Genomic DNA, 16,632 nt, shown 5'->3' on the forward strand with positions numbered 1-16,632 from the left:
ATGTTAGTATAAAGGTCTTTGTTTGACTCATAGCATTCAAATTCTTAGGTAAAATACGTTCTCAGGGAGGGTTGGGTGATGTAAAATTCAACAGTATCAACCGCTAATGAGTGCCTATCTTTGAGTTTTACAATCGTTTTACTATCCCTACTATTAGTAACATTTGAACACAAATTTCTATTGCTCTTAATCAGTATGCATAATTCTCCATTTTTGTTAGGTATGATTTCTTGGCTTAAGGTTTTTAACATTTCTTTAGTTTAGTTTTGTATTTTTCCGTATATAAATTATGTTTTATTGTGAACAATGCAGCTTTTGTATACACAATCAGAAAACAGGATATTTCATGTATGTCGTATCTGTTTATATTTATTTGCATTCATTTTATATTGACTAATAAAATCAAAACGAAGGTATAATGAGCAGAGCTTTTTGACAAATTCTCGAATGTACAGACAAATGTATGTGTTTATTTGTAATCTGTAAGACTTATATTAATTGACGCACTTTCGTCTGTATGAATGGCAGTTTGAGGAGCAACAATCTTCATGCCGATTGCACTGAAACAATAAATGAAATGTGTTAGTTTGTTCATAATGACATCGATAATTAATATACTTATGGGTGAATTACGTACGACATCACCAATAATTTTACAACGCCTTTCTTGACGCTGAAGACTTTGCTCGGTTGTCGAAATTTGTCCACCAAACCGAGAAATGAGATCATCCAAATTATTTACGGGAATGTAGGGTCCATTAGCTACCGATGGTCGGGTTAATTCCGACTCTGGTACACCAAGTCGGATCTCAGTAGAACATATTGATTTGTAGCACGCCCCCGAACAGCACTCTTTATTGTGGAAGCACTGTATGTCCGAAACATGAGCATTGATTGCATTGGTAAACATATTTTAATATAATTTACTTACGTATAGTCCATTGGATGTGCATTTACGTGTTCCTGTGTTTGGATCTACTGATGAATCCCCGAATCGATTAGCGGTAGAAATTGGAGATGTTGATGGATTTAGATCAGCGCCAGCATAAAGGTCATACCTGTTGACGCATTTATACGCGAAGCTTAAACAACTTTTAGAGCAGCATTCCGAAGACGTTAGACACTATATAAGAAATTGAATCATAAGTTTATGAATACTTGTATAAAGTTTAAATGTCATTTATGAATATATCATGTTTGTTATATTTTTAACGTAGAATGTGCAATTTTTACATTTTGCAAACATAAAATAACCACCATTAGGTTGTATGAATCACGTTTAACAACTTACATATTCTCCAATACCGGCACAATTCTTTTGAGTTGAAGGAGAATTTGTTGCAGAGTTTACTGAAGTATCTTCACCAACACGATTCGTAAAATTAACCATTGAATTTTGTGACGTTGAATCTTTAGACACGGTCTCCGTTGAGCCAGGTGGATTCAAGGCCACGCATTTATAGGAGAAAGTCAAACAGTTGCCCGAACAGCACTCTGCATGCGTTAAACACTTTAAAAAAAAAGAAGGAGGGTAAAAATAAGTTGATTTATAAAAAAAAAAACAATAATTTAATAGAGTGAAGATAATGATCAAAGAAACATAATGGGACGATAAATAACTACAGCTTTTACTCACATATTCTCCATTGAGTGCACATGTTTTTTGGGTCAAGCTGGCACCGCCGTCATCACCTCCAAACCGATTTTCTGTGTCTATTGGGGCTGGCCTGACTGGTACTAATACAGTACTCACTGAAGCACCTGCTGGCACTGGTACACATTTATAAGAGAAGCTTAAACAGCTTCCCGAACAGCAATCTCTATGGGTTAGACACTATTAAACGATACAAATATTCAAAATTCGAAGATAGTTGTAATCATCAGCTTATGTTAACAACATTCTATGGTCCAGATACTTACATATTCATTATTTTGAGCACATTTTTTATCTGTAGTTTGTGCCTCAAAGGCATTGAAACAATAAAGTATCACAATAATGAACAATAAAATATGCTTACACATGTTTTTTTTATTTGTATTGTGTTTGAGAGGAATAACAATCTACTCGTTATTCGCAGAATACTGCTGCGAAATATGTATTGATGTCGAAAGCAACTATCCACAAAAAATCAGCGATCTTGCTATTTCAACGAACAATCATGCACTGGCTATGATCTTTGCCCGAAGACGCAGGTATAATCTCCGGAAATTCGATTGTACAGGCGAACTACCATTGGTTACAGTAGTAGTGTGGGTATACGAATATGTGGGTATTTGTTTTATTGTTTATTGTTTACAGATTAACAGGCTATGAACTGAACAGCAGTTATCTCTACGTTAATGGCAAAATGGGAAACTTTTACTGACGTACCAACTGGTTCCATGTTGATAATCAATATAATTTATTACAATCATGAAGCAACAAAACAGACCGAAGTTTGGACTATAAGAAACATTGATCTTAATACTCACACCGCGTCGGGTTTTTGAAAATATAATTTTACCAATCCCAATTAAGGTACAGTTTTATACGTGATTAACGTTAAGAGTTTTGCTTATTAGTCATCTGTTTTGCTTTGCTATTCAATTCACCGTTACGTCTGGATTTTCTGATTAGTCATAAATACCGATGAAACGCACACATGTGTACCAAAGCTAGCTGCACGATCGCCTGAGATGTACACAAACGCGCGCCTTGACCGCTATCAAGGTGAACAACTTAAAAAATACATCTCCGGCTGTGCGTCTGCCAACTTTGGCTTAAGTTTTGAATGCAAGCTCAACGTGCAGGTTGTTATTCAGAAGCAGAAAAACTTTTTATTCATTTTTAGTTATGAAGGTCCGAGGGGTTCTAAACAATACAATGCATGCGAATCGAATTCTTCAAATTGATTGTTTCCGATTACATGAGCAACATGAGCACTTTGTGTATTATAATGCTTCACAGCACTTACAATCTAGTATGGCCTTTAAGAGTATGTTTTTGTTGTTTAAGAGTATTTATGAAAGAGTATGTTTAGAGTACGAAAGAAACGTTTCCGGTTCTTTTATATATCGATTCTATTATTTCATGTGTATTTTATAATACTATATTGTAGTTTAGTAATATTATTTTTAAATTTATCTATATTAAGAGTTACAAAAAACCCTCATTGAAACGGGTTCTTTTGAAATATAATCTACAAAATTTACAGTCGTTTAACTTTACAACTAGGGGCTAGTTTTCCTGTAAACATAACAACGATTTAAATATTCTTTCTCTTCGTCTTGGCATAACGACCTATTAGGTCATGCCTGCCATATCCGACTTGCTGTACATATTTCAACCATGTAGCCAAATATTCAGTCCTTGACAAGAGGGCTTGGTCCGGATGGGATTTTGGGCCAATCCTGTCGTGTGTCAGAACGGTGCCGTTACCAACACACTAGCGAGTTTTATTTTCAATTGGAATAATGTTGAATTTTGTTTCATATTAATTAAAATGAATATTTGATTTTAAACATGTCTGTTTTATTAAACTTATGAACAAAAATCCATCAAATAGTTCTCAACAAGGGTATACTTTTTGCAAATGTAATCATATAGGGTTTAGTCCACCGAGCCTTGCTATTTAGCTACATGGAAGGTTGATATTAAGAGTCAGAGCATATAAATATTTTTATTCATAACCAGTGGAAATTCTGTACTATAATTCGGGGGAATCGGGTAGATACACGGCATTTTATAATAGTTGATAAAGTAAATTTCAGTGATTATATCCGTGACGCTTTCAATGGAGTTAGTTTTAACGATTTTCAGTATGTTTTTTTTAACAAACGTCATCCGTCCGGTTTGGTTTATAATCAGCTACTGGTCAATGATCTATTCTTAAATGTTCTTGGAGCTATAGTCTTATCAATATTTCTTACACTTGTCCTCAACTGTCGTTCATCTTTGACTTCCTTACACTGTTTTACGACTAGCTTACGGTCTGTGATTTGATGTTTACGATTTAAAATAACTTCTTCTTTAAGTGAAAAACAAAACAAAAACTTAATTCTTAAAATAGTAAAATGGATGATTTAGTGAGCAAATAGACATAGTATTAGGAATCGATTACAATTGACTTAATTTGACCACAATTCTTCTGAACATCCAAATGGAGCATTGATAAGGAAGGTGTAAAGATTGGTTCGTCAGTTATTATAGTTTGTGTATAATACTCTCAGACGATGAGAATCATAATGTGTTCCAGCATAACCCCAACGAGCACGCAATTGATAATAGCGTAACGAGCACATGAAGGAATATAATAACATATTAATTCAGCGTTACATGTTCTTTGAAATGCAAATACGAGGGAAAGCAGTCTAGGAAATAAACCTATACAATTTTCTATACGTACTTCTATACCATTTAACACATTCTACAATAAAGTAATGATGGCAAAAACGACTTAGCGGTTTTCTACTCTAAAATAATAACACTAATTATAATTATACAATGTGAATGATATATTTCTTTTACGATATTACCATTTGTGCAACAATCCCTGATTCAGCGTTCGTTATTTAACTACTTGTTTGTTGTTTTTGTTTAAAAAAACTATTTTCTATCTAGCGCAATTATAATTGCATATCGTCTCCTTTTAAACACGAGGCATAGTTTTTGAGTCTTGATGTTGAAACACGACGGCATGCTCGGGGATTCCCTTTTTCGGATCATTTTAGATTTTCTTGTTCATGGATGTTACATGTTACTTTTTTGAGTCATTCTAAAAAGAGTTTGGAAATGGCTTGGCGGATCACGGCTACGGATCAATGGCTACGGTCACGGTTTAAACGATTTAAACCGTCCTAAACGATGGTAGTTTTCAAAGTCAAAAATATTGTTTTTGAAGCGACTGAACCGCATCCATTCGCTTGAACCATCATCCGAGTACACCTTATTCCAATTATCAGGATCAGAATAACCCGCTGAGCTTCAGCTGCCCGTTTTGCTCATTTGAAATCAAAACATTAAAACTTCCCGCAAATAATTATCTAATGATTTCAATGGTTCAATGGATAATGGTTCAGTTGAATTGAATGTCATTGTCGATTGCTTGAAAATATCTAAATGGTCGTTACTATAACGGACCTTACCTGCGGAACTATCCAAAAGGTACAATACTTGAAAAACCAGTAAAGCAGTAGCAAAATGCTAGTAAACGCTCAGGGCTATAAATTGTAAGCACCGAGAAATTGAAATTTAACGTTGTTATCCTTCTGACGGCAGAATATTTTTCATCACCTGTGTGTGATTGATTGCGGAAATTTAACTAACGCAATTACCGCTCGTTCTTCAAATTCACATCGACGCTTGGGAGAATATATTTACAAGCAGCAGGGAATAAAATTCCTGTAAACTAGGGTACTTCTATGATGCGGTTAGTTTAACATTCGTTTTCATAAGGTTGATTTAGTTAACACGGGAGCAACAAAAACTAATATCGCTTGTTTGAAAAACCATAAGTTAAGTTTTTGTAAATTAATGTATGAAAACTGATGCTTTATTACGCATTTTATTTCTATGATTGTGTATAGAGCTAACATCAAGAAGAGATCAGAACCTCATCGCGGTCTTGGGCTGTTTCAGCAAAGCTCCGAACCGCGCCCCCACCCCTACTACCCCCGTCGCCATGTATCATATGTTGCACCGAGCCAGGCTGTGGTCCGCAACGCTAAAAAGGTTGGAGAGCACTACTCTTAAATATCAAAACTGAGCCCCTTACTCAACACATTCAACTGTTATAATGAAATGTGGCATAATAACTATGTTTCAGTTTCTCTGTAATAAATACTAGAACACCGCATAACTATTTAAATCTAACAATGTTCAAATTTTCTGTTTTGTTTATTATTGTTCCTTATTTATGATTTCTTCTTTCGAGTTAAACGAGAAGTGGCTCTTTAAAGGGTAGACGATGCTAGCACGCGATAAAACACACTTGCCCTTCTATGCAATAGACTGAAAAGAATTCTATGAATATTATAGTAGTTATTAGTTTACCTTCTTCACAAGTTACGAGTGAGGTTTTTAACTAGAGATGTAGTGTTGAGTTATGCTGACGCACTAGAAAAGGCATGCTTCTTAAAGCTATACTACATGGAAACATAGAGCCTTAGAAGATTGTAGCAGTTTTTAATTTAGATACTTCAATGCTCAATGCATTGCGTCAATGCAACGTCAATGCTAAATTTAACATTTAAATGTGTTTGGTTTTAGAACTTCACAATATTGAATCTATTATGGGACTATCTCTACTTCAGTAAAATTTGTATTTATATGCCGGTATATTTACCATTAATTTACTCGTCTAAAATGCAATTATCACGTCTTTTCGTCTGGCTTTAAATCCGTTTTCGGTTTTGTTTTACCTTGTTTAATAACTTTCTATTTGTAACAAATAGTGCTAATAATCAACCAATGTATAGGAATACGATAAAATGATACGGATATGCAAGGCATCACTCTCGACGTTATTTATATGATCCTGTGGCAGGCACTTGCCAGTGAGTGAGAACGTACTATATGCCGTTCAACAATACAGGTCATGACGATCACTACGGACAGGGGGACAGTTTGCGGTATAAATATCGTAATCAAGAGGCAAATATAGTTTTGTAAAAAAATAACTGGTAATAAGCGTTTAAAGATTAAAACGAATTTATATTATAACTGTATAATATAACGCGTTTTTTATTAAATTAACTCATTACAGATTAGCAACGATGGAATGACGGCTACGGCTGAGCACGAAATGCTCATCTAATCACTCTATTTTAAAGAGAAGAGATAATTACAGAAAAAAGACAAGGTACTAGATTTTTGTTAGCTATGTAGTATGGTTAATATCCTGGTTTTTTTCGTTAGAACGGCCTGGCCGTATCGACAATATCCTGCTTATTAATATTAATTCGAATCATAAAGATGCAATAGCATCGCAGACATATAAAAAACTCATTTGTTATTATCTTTTTGTAGCGCCTTCTTCTCGGGACGATACATTTGCCAGGTAGAGCTGTATGTTTTTACAAACTGACCCAAAGCATTTAAACATTTGTCAGTAAAATCACCGAAAGCTTCTTGCAATGGATGCTTACAACTTTGTATCATCAGCAGGCGAATACAATGGATCCGATGTGAACAATCGAACGTCCACTATATTTGCAATCAATCCAGATTTTATCGCGCAATGGTACGTATAAAATTGTATTTGAATTCTTTTTCAATTCCTATCGTAAGCATTTCAAATTTTTCCAGTTTAGATAGAATTTGTTTTCAATAGGTGGCTTAAATTAAAAAAAAACAATTTATATATATAAATATATATATATATATATATATATATATATATATATATATATATATATATATATATATATATATATATATATATATATATATATATATATATATATATATATATATGCCTCTATGCCTCTATATCAGCTCTATGCCTGATAAGTTTATGGTGATGAGTATTCCTTTTTTAATAAGTTATAACATGTAAGCAATTCATACAATCATGAAGAGAGTATGTGCAATATGCATCAATTTTCTAACTATCCAACTATGCATCAATTATATAACTATCTAAAAAGCAACTAACTATGTTCTGGATAGTCATATGCAGTCTGATTCTGTGATCCTTGTACGATACGGTAAAATCAACAAAACACGGTTCACGATATGATGTGGCAACACGCTGCAAAATATATTAACGACGAATTACATCCTTGTTTGTTTTTTTCGACGCATATTTGAACAGTACAAAATAACATGACTTGGGCTGTTTCGTTGATTTTGAAGTGGTTGTCCTGTCATCAGTCTATTAAATTATAAAGAAGTGTTCTTTCTACATCAACGACAGGAAAACTAGAGACTTGCATGATTTTTGAAAGTAGGCTAAATATCTATCATTTAAATCGTGGGTTCAATTTTTCTTTAGTATTGTACAGTTTTGAGCTGAAAATTTCTACCATCTAATGTGAATTTTTTAATACTTAAAGTTATCATTAGTAGGCGCGGTTTAGTTGTGTTGCGGCGCTTGTCTTCACACGACAGTATCGAGGAAAATTTCATCCAGACCAAACAACCGTAGCAAGGACTGACTATCCGGCTACATGGTAAAAACAAGTACATACGGCCTTTCCGTTCTAAAGAAATAAAAACTTGCCCTTCTATGTCAACCAGTGCTAGTTGATTATCTGAAAGTTGGTTAAAGTAGTTGATGACATATCTGAAGTTTTACTGGAATTGGCAATGATTCCATCGTGTGAAGTCCGGCGTCGCTATCACTAAAGCAACGACAAGACAAGGACCTGGTTTGCTGACTGATTCGAATTAGTCTACAGGAATTAAGACTGGAATGTTTTTTTTAAATGTGCAAAAACATTTATTAAACCGTTTTCCCTCCAGTTAAATGTAAATGTAAATGTACATGTAAATTCCCTAACCCTCCATCAATGTCCACACATTGGTACCGTTAACGGTACAATTACGCTAAACAATTTTGAGAGAACTTACAAGCAGTTAATTCGTTAACAAACTAATATCTTTGATACGGCGACCAATGACTACTGCATGTGTTCCTGAGCAATTTTAACCAATCTTGTCCATTTTAACCAGTCAGTCACCTGTCCTTACAAAAACTATTTTATCTGGGTTTAGTTGTCAATTTATGGGATGGGATGAGACCATCTGGTCTTCATACACTTGTAGGGGTTGGGACATGAATGCCTGCAAACTCAAGGAGGATTAATAGAGTATAGGTGTGGGTCCGTCACTTGTTTTGGTACAAATGCATACACATGCAATTTTGACAGTTCCGAGTAGAAAAATTCACAGATCAAAACAAACACATGAAACAAGCAAGAGTTTTTTGAGCACGAACGCGCAAGAACAAGAAACGATTTGTATTATAAATTATATTATTTTCCGACTAGTAAGCGCTTAGGACTTTACTGAATGTATGTGAATGGTATCAAAATTTGATCTTCAAGTTCGACAATATATGCGCTGTATGAAGCTGAAACACATATAACTTAAGAAAATTTATCTCATGCTAGACTTTAAGGTGCATAGAAGCATTGTAGCTTTAGAATTAAAACAACTCTTTAGTCGCTAATCTCCGTAAGCGAAACCGCTAATAGCATTAAATCAAAATCACATCAAACTTTCACGATCAAGATTCAGATTTGATTCTAGATGTACGGTCGTATATAAATGATCTAATGATCTATGCTAGTGTGAAGATTTAAGCCAGACGTATGAGCTGTCAATTATCTCTCGTTTAATTTTTCAACTGTTCGTCTCCGTATCCAGAACTTCGAAATGACAAAACTGTTACTAGCATTTGCACATATTAGTGGTATATATGAACTTATATTATCTTAAATATACTTATCACAAGATTATCCTGGTTTGCCGTATGTATGATTGTATAATTCCTAAGTCCCTGTCACTGGCTCTGTTTGTTAGTAGTTAATCGGTGTTACGTTGGGTAACACAGCTGTGATTGGACAAACAGGATCTGTCCCATAACGCATCGAGGATTTAGCACGGTCTAGTTTATTTTTAGCATATACTACATATACAGGATTTTCAAACGCTTTTTCGTATGTGTTGTATGCTGAATTTCACCTTGCAATTTAAATTATTCCTGTCAATACCGGATGGATAGAATAAGATAGCTTAGATTGATTTTTGATTCTGAATTAATTATTCATCTGAACACGCTTACCGATTCGCAGCTAGCACATATACTCATCTCGCCATAGATGTACATAATTAGAAATAAAGGGGAACATGTATAGATCCAGATGGAAGATAAAGGATAACAGGAATAGCGCGAATATTATCGATCCTGTGAACCTTCTATAGAGGCAGATTTTCATTTCCTCTCCGATTCAGGAATGATTTTAAATTAGAACTGCCAAACGTACCATGGATGAAAAAACCTTCTCTGATTCTAATGAAGCTGCATGTTCAGCAATATGCTATGGTCGTTTTTCAAGAAATGAAAATAATGTTTTCAAATACACCGTAAAATATAGATGTACAAGTTTTGATTTACCATAGTTTGTATTAATAATGTACATAAATGTATCTGTTCTGCAGAAAGATAAGTTTTCGATCAATTGGATTTTTTGTAAATACATATTACACATAGTAATGTAGTGCAAACGTATGATGACACAGTAGCACAGAGTATACCCATATACGTACATTTCGAAATATTCTATTCGCAATATATTTAGCACTGTTCTATGTGTATGAGCTATTGTATATTCCGCGTCAGCTGTACTTTTCGAACGCTATGCAACTAGTGCCATGGAATGATTTAATACTCACTGGTTTAAAAGCTACCGTTTATGAATGAATCTGGTTTTTATTCTGTGCCGCCCTGTTCGAGTAAGGTTTTCTATCATTTTCTTTTGGTAGGTCATTGTACGGTAAATATAACTGTTGTGTATATGTACAGATACGTATGTACTCCTTCCAATCCTTGGCTTTTACACAAACACACATTTATCCCAGGTTCTCCTGGTATGTTTGCGCTCCCATACAAACCTTCTGCCTCCATACAGTACACATAAGACTGATTTGAATAGTTTTATGCTTTTCTGATGTAACGATTTCGCCTTTAGCGTTTTCCATTACTCTTGCTTGTTTCGCATTTTTTCTTTATGCTGCTTTATTCTACTTATGAAAGCATTAAGGAGAGAAATACATTCTAGTAACTCTCTTCATGCTGGTGGTTTTCAACGATTATTGGATCTGAAGTTTTGGTGCTATACTCCGAGCGTTTAATACATCATACAAACTATGGAGTATAGAAGGATATTGAATAAAAAATTTAATACACGTTCAAGAGATTAAATTTTAATTCGTATTATAAATTGTACCAGAAACTAGAAATATTCACGTTGATTCACGTAATAAAACCATAAAAAAGCAAATGCGTAAAATAACAATGTATTTTTTTATGCGATCCTTCGAATTTATTCATCTACACTTTGATTGTTTAGATTTGTGTGACAAGGGAATGATGTAGAAACTCAATGAAAATTACAAGGGGTGTATCAATGAATCAAGACCAAGCGAGGGGAAACTGATGTGAATTTCAAGAACGCAGAATATTCGAAAAAAGGGTCGTGCCATGCTTATTTTTTCATTACCAGTAATATATAGTCAGCTTTTTACTAATTTTACCCAATTGTTAAACAGTTTTATTTATAACTGACTGTTAACTTTTGCATTCTTTTTGAAGCGCACTCTATATATTTTTAATTAGGTTTTATAAAAAATTTTATACGGTGCTAAAAACATATTATTTAGCTAAAATACCGTCATGAGCATGAAGGTTATGTCACGTTCAGTTTTTTTTTGAATTAAAGTCTATATCAGAATCTGTAAAATTTCCATTCCTACGCTTTAGATCATGCCTGCCACACTTTAGACTTCATTTTCGAATACATACTGCCCTGACTCGCTCATAAAGATATACATAATGATAACACTGATGGTGATGTAACGATGATGCTCTAGATGACTATAATGAAGCATGGTGGTTTTATAGAAGTTTGTCCAATCGAAACACCTTACTCTGTTTCCATATACACTTGTATCATCCCCGCTTCTTTGAATCGTTAAGAATACGGTTACGCTTTGGCAAGGGTTCTTACCCTCATTGCAATATTAAATGTAGTAAGAATAGAAGCAGTGATGATGTTTAAAGGCAACGTAAATGGCTATATTTTCATAGTTAACAGCCGTATTAAACCAACGATAAAACAGTTTAAGATTGTTCCCAGTTACGCAAGACCAAGCATGATAGCATTAGCAGTCAATCATCTCCTTTTCAGATTTTGATGGATTACTACAATATTTTTATGTGTAGGGAAGGGGCACGTTAGAAGGAATAAATGGTTGTTTTTCAGTTAGCACTTTATTCATAGATAGAAAAGAGCATTGGTTAACATTGGTTTTGAAGATATTCCTAATGAATGTCAAATGAAATTGGAATACGTGAATACGTAACATAATTTAACCTACTATTAAACTGTTGATGATATTTTCTACTTTCTTTTAATAGTTGTACACGCACAACTTATTTTGATGAATCTAAATATAATGAATATCTTTTGTATTATGGAATACTTTGTATTTTCTATTCATACTACTATTCATTCTAGTGTGAATAAAACGAATATTCTTTATTTACAGTACTGAATAATAGTCAGAAGTCTACGAAGAGTTTGTTTTTTTATTCTATTAATATTTTATTAAATTTATTCTCGTTTGCTAACCATTAGTCGATCTCAGTTTGCCTTGCTATGCAAAGATTGAATAATGAATAACGTTTTCAACAAAACATTATTAAATAAAACAGTATTTGGACATTTGGGCCATATTGGAAGATTTTAACACTCGAATATGTTGTTCCTATCATGTTTAAAACTTTGAGCATCGATAGTGGTACTTGTCTTATAAAAACTAAAAATTAAAAAAGTCATGAAGCTAGATGTACTAAAATTTACCAATATCTTTTAGTATTATGCCATACGTTTAGAATACGTAAAGACTTAAAGAGAATCTGCACCATACATAAACAAAACAAAAATATTAAAGAATAATCTAAAACATATTTGAAATAAATACATTGCAATAAAGCAATAGAACAAGTAGCGAAGTGTTGAGTGTCTAACCGTGTTGGTGCCTATGATTATGCAATTAGTGTTACTCGGTAAACATTACCCGCTATTCAATAGGAAATAGTATGAGTGGTAGGAAACAATATCGAATCGATCTGCGAATCGATCTCAATTTAGTAATGGTTATTTGTAGAACCATGTACGTGACACATGCCACATATATGACACATGTCTATAAGTTGGTAGTTACGCCGAACATATATTGTTAAACAAGATTAAAATTTGGTACCAAATTATCTGTGGCTAAATATCATATTTAAGTATTTACTAACTACAGTATTTCATCTAACTTCTTTTTTTTATTCACCCGAAAATGATTAGAGAATTGGTATACATCTTAAATATCTATTAAATATCTTTTGACTTTACCTGTGTAATGATTTGTTGATTTTCATAATTTACTTTATTTACAGGAAACTGAAGCGCAGGCAAGAAAAAAAGTGTGGAGAGCTATATTCTCATTTGGATCTGTTGAATTATCCAGAATGTTTAAATTTGCTGGGCCATTATCTTGACGTAAAAGGAAAAAACATTCCCGTTTTTACATCTGAATTTATTAAATCCCTCGGAACGAATAACAAATTAAGTGGTAATGGTTTCAGATCTGCTGCTGACATCTCGCGTGATGAAATGAACCCAGTCATTGGCAGCTTTAGAGATATTGCGAACTGGATTTCTTACGGTAATTTCACCCTTTTGGAATGGTACAATGGATCTGCTAGTCCTACCGGTAACGAAAGCTCCAATCCAAATGCAATCAACTTTACATTTGTTCCGTACGGGATAGACATCATTGACAAAAGTCCATCGCAGGTGCTGCCACCATTTGAACTTTGGCAAACTGTGCTAATTGCTATTTGTTTAGCCATTTGCATAATTCTTACTATAGGTGGCAACATATTAGTACTTTTAGCGTTCATAGTCGATCGAAGCATTCGACAACCGAGCAATTATTTTATTGCCTCGCTAGCGGCAACAGACATGCTAATCGGTGAGTATTAAATACCTGTAACAGCAATACGACCTGCCTGTTTTTCATGAATCAAAAAATACCTGCATCACAATGCCACATGAATCGGTTTGTGCTAATTATTTTTCTATATATTTTTTTAAATTTTGTCATTTGCAGGAACTGTATCCATGCCTTTTTACACGGTGTATGTACTAATGGGCTACTGGGATTTGGGTCCATTACTCTGCGATCTTTGGCTGTCGGTTGATTATACCGTCTGTCTGGTGTCGCAGTATACGGTTCTGTTAATAACAATCGATCGATTTTGTTCAGTGAAAATAGCCGCCAAATACAGAAGCTGGCGAACCAAAAATAAAGTCATCTGGATGGTAACTATCACATGGATTATTCCAGCACTGCTTTTTTTTATATCAATATTTGGCTGGGAACATTTTGTTGGCTATCGAGATTTACAACCGGGACAATGTGCAGTACAGTTTTTGAAAGATCCCGTCTTTAACACAGCACTTATCATTGGATACTACTGGACTACACTAGTGGTATTGTTTGTGCTGTACGGTGGTATCTACAAGACCGCCTATGATATGCAAAAAAAAAGTGAGGCCAAGCAACGTAAAATGCAGTCCATGGTGGCACTCAGCAGTGCGATGACCGGAATGGCTAGTCGAACAGCAGGTATAGGAATTTCTAAGACTCAGAGTACCTTGCTATGTGCCGATAAACCGATCCCGCCTATGGCACCTATGATGCCGAAACATGACGGAGTTACGGTAGGTGGTGCATCATCATCGTCGGGCGAGGAAGCACTGCGGAAATTTGCAGGAGTGATGCAATCGTCAGACCCTGTGCATTCAACAGCAGTTAGTACGAATATTTCATTACTTAAGAACGACAAGAATGCATCTGTACATCCTTCATCTGCTCTGTTCGATAGGGCTTGTTCGGACGTCGGCAACAGTGGCAAAACTCATGTTGCGATTGAAAGTAGCATGAAGGACGAAAAAATAGAAGGGGACAAAAGCGAACGCTCTAGCAGTCCTGCATTTGATTCAGATGAAGAACATCCAGTTAAGAATAAACAAGAGCATGATCAATTTGTAAAACCTACTAACAAACGATCTTCCGTTGCTGGTTTGCTAGTAGGCGCAGCTTCAGCTTCAGTATTTTCATCAAGATACAAGGAAAGTACAACGACGACCAACACTGACAATCTACCGTTTTCGTCATCTGAAAATCATGCTACTATATTGCCTATCAAACGATTGCCCATATCGGGGTCTGAACAAAAAGTACTACCAAAAATAAGCGAAACAAGTAGTCCGCTAATGTTGGATAAAAAGCATACTGTTGAAAAGCGCAAGGAAACCTTGGACCAATCATCCTCATCGTACACAGTTGCACTGGAATCATTGGCTATGACAATCAGTGTGAGTAAAGCTACAGGATTGCAGCATATAATGGAGGATTCCTCGTCTACAATTTTTACACCTCCTTGCGGCTTCCAAACTCCCCTGTTAGGTGACAATCAGTTGGAAATCGACCATGGAAATGTAGCAACCAGCATGGCGGACGCGATGGTTACTTATGATCCGCTGTTAAGTATGGATAGCGCTGATCTACGTTTTATGGACGAAAGTTCCGTAATGATGCCCTCACCGCAGTTCGAAAATCTGCCTTCCGATTCGTCACTGGCATCCTGCCTAGTTGGTATTGAACAACAGCAACATCATTCAAGATCAGTAGTCAGCCACTACAATGGACAGAGCATTGCAAATCCTACTCTGCTTCAGAAAGCACTTATTCGCGCAACTGCTCAATGCAAACAACCATCACCAACAGTTCTCATTCGACCTTCCTACTTTACCATGGGTACGACATCTCCTCAAGCTTATACGAACGAGAATGTAACTGTTCTGCATGGGGATGTTGCCAAGGAGGATAACAAATACAATACTACTGTTAGCGTTAGTACACAGAGTCCCGAAAAACCAAAGACAGTTCTTAATACCATAAGTACCGATTTAAGTGAATCGAGAGCAAATGTCACCGATGAACATCGAAGTCCGACTCAGTATAACAACGAAACGGTTGACAAAACAAACACCTCAGTAGAACATACTGATGTTTCGAATTACTCAAAGGGGGTAGCAGAAGATGAACCGACTAGATCGTTGGGTCAAACAAGCATAACATGTACCAACATTTCGGCATCAGCAACTAATAACTTTAATGCATTGCATATTAACAAACCGATGGTGAGCATCGAACGAGATTCTTCAAGTAAACGAGGTTTCATTCAATCGATCGGCAAGCATTTGAAGCCAGGTATGAAAAAACCTAATGTCGATGGTCCTTTTGGTGGAGTTTGTAGACAAAAATCTAAATCCGAAAACAGAGCGAGGAAAGCCTTTCGAACCATTTCATTCATATTGGGCGCGTTCGTAGCTTGTTGGACACCATACCACGTGCTGGCTTTAGTTGTGGGCTTTTGCTCAACACCACCTTGCGTGAATGAGCACCTGTTTATGTTTTCTTATTTTCTTTGTTATGCAAACAGTCCTATGAACCCATTTTGCTACGCTCTTGCAAACCAACAATTTAAGAAAACATTTACACGCATATTGCGCGGAGACTTGCATATGACTTAAATTTATTCTAAAATAAGTAAAGCAGCGTAAATGTATTCGTCAAACAGACACATATTTTAACATGCATGGGACAATAACAATTATGTAAAAAATGTATAATGCAACATAATTCAGACGTTATACTTATATAAAAGTAGAACAAAATGTAGTATGGGCGAGAAGTGTGGAAACCAGCTGTGCCAAATTAAATATGAGTATACCATTATGCAATTATAGACATCCAAATCAAACAGCACATTTAGCCTCTATCGCATGTGCCATTCAACAACA

General features: G+C 35.1%; 2 protein-coding genes across 2 annotated transcripts; one reads left to right on the forward strand and one right to left on the reverse strand.

Annotated features, from left to right (window-relative positions):
- Positions 1 to 257: 257 nt before the first annotated feature.
- On the reverse strand, positions 258 to 2,144 carry LOC128297749 (uncharacterized). Its single transcript, XM_053033441.1, has 6 exons — positions 1,921 to 2,144; positions 1,637 to 1,834; positions 1,292 to 1,510; positions 932 to 1,123; positions 638 to 868; positions 258 to 560 (listed from the first exon to the last, which is right to left on the reverse strand). Exons 1-6 carry the CDS (start codon positions 2,020 to 2,022, stop codon positions 495 to 497), a joined length of 1,008 nt encoding a protein of 335 aa, XP_052889401.1. The 5' UTR covers positions 2,023 to 2,144; the 3' UTR covers positions 258 to 494.
- A 4,592-nt stretch (positions 2,145 to 6,736) lies between these two features.
- Positions 6,737 to 16,362, forward strand: LOC128297962 (muscarinic acetylcholine receptor gar-2). Its single transcript, XM_053033682.1, has 4 exons — positions 6,737 to 6,839; positions 7,007 to 7,220; positions 13,155 to 13,732; positions 13,871 to 16,362. Exons 2-4 carry the CDS (start codon positions 7,114 to 7,116, stop codon positions 16,360 to 16,362), a joined length of 3,177 nt encoding a protein of 1,058 aa, XP_052889642.1. The 5' UTR covers positions 6,737 to 6,839; positions 7,007 to 7,113.
- The last annotated feature ends 270 nt before the right edge of the window (positions 16,363 to 16,632 follow it).

The sequence above is a fragment of the Anopheles moucheti genome, chromosome 2 (genome assembly GCF_943734755.1).
Source record: "Anopheles moucheti chromosome 2, idAnoMoucSN_F20_07, whole genome shotgun sequence".
Lineage (NCBI taxonomy): Eukaryota > Metazoa > Arthropoda > Insecta > Diptera > Culicidae > Anopheles > Anopheles moucheti.

What these genes read in the sequence shown, in the direction of transcription:
- LOC128297749 (XM_053033441.1), bottom strand. Translation starts at nt 2,022, where the DNA reads ATGTGTAAGCATATTTTATTGTTCATTATTGTGATACTTTATTGTTTC. An exon ending in GTGCACTCAATGGAGAATAT is followed by an intron (nt 1,511 to 1,636) that starts GTGAGTAAAAGC and finishes TTTTTTTTAAAG; the next exon opens with TGTTTAACGCATGCAGAGTG. An exon ending in GTAAAATTATTGGTGATGTC is followed by an intron (nt 561 to 637) that starts GTACGTAATTCA and finishes TTATTGTTTCAG; the next exon opens with TGCAATCGGCATGAAGATTG.
- LOC128297962 (XM_053033682.1), top strand. Translation starts at nt 7,114, where the DNA reads ATGGATGCTTACAACTTTGTATCATCAGCAGGCGAATACAATGGATCC. An exon ending in CCAGATTTTATCGCGCAATG is followed by an intron (nt 7,221 to 13,154) that starts GTACGTATAAAA and finishes CTTTATTTACAG; the next exon opens with GAAACTGAAGCGCAGGCAAG. An exon ending in GGCAACAGACATGCTAATCG is followed by an intron (nt 13,733 to 13,870) that starts GTGAGTATTAAA and finishes TGTCATTTGCAG; the next exon opens with GAACTGTATCCATGCCTTTT.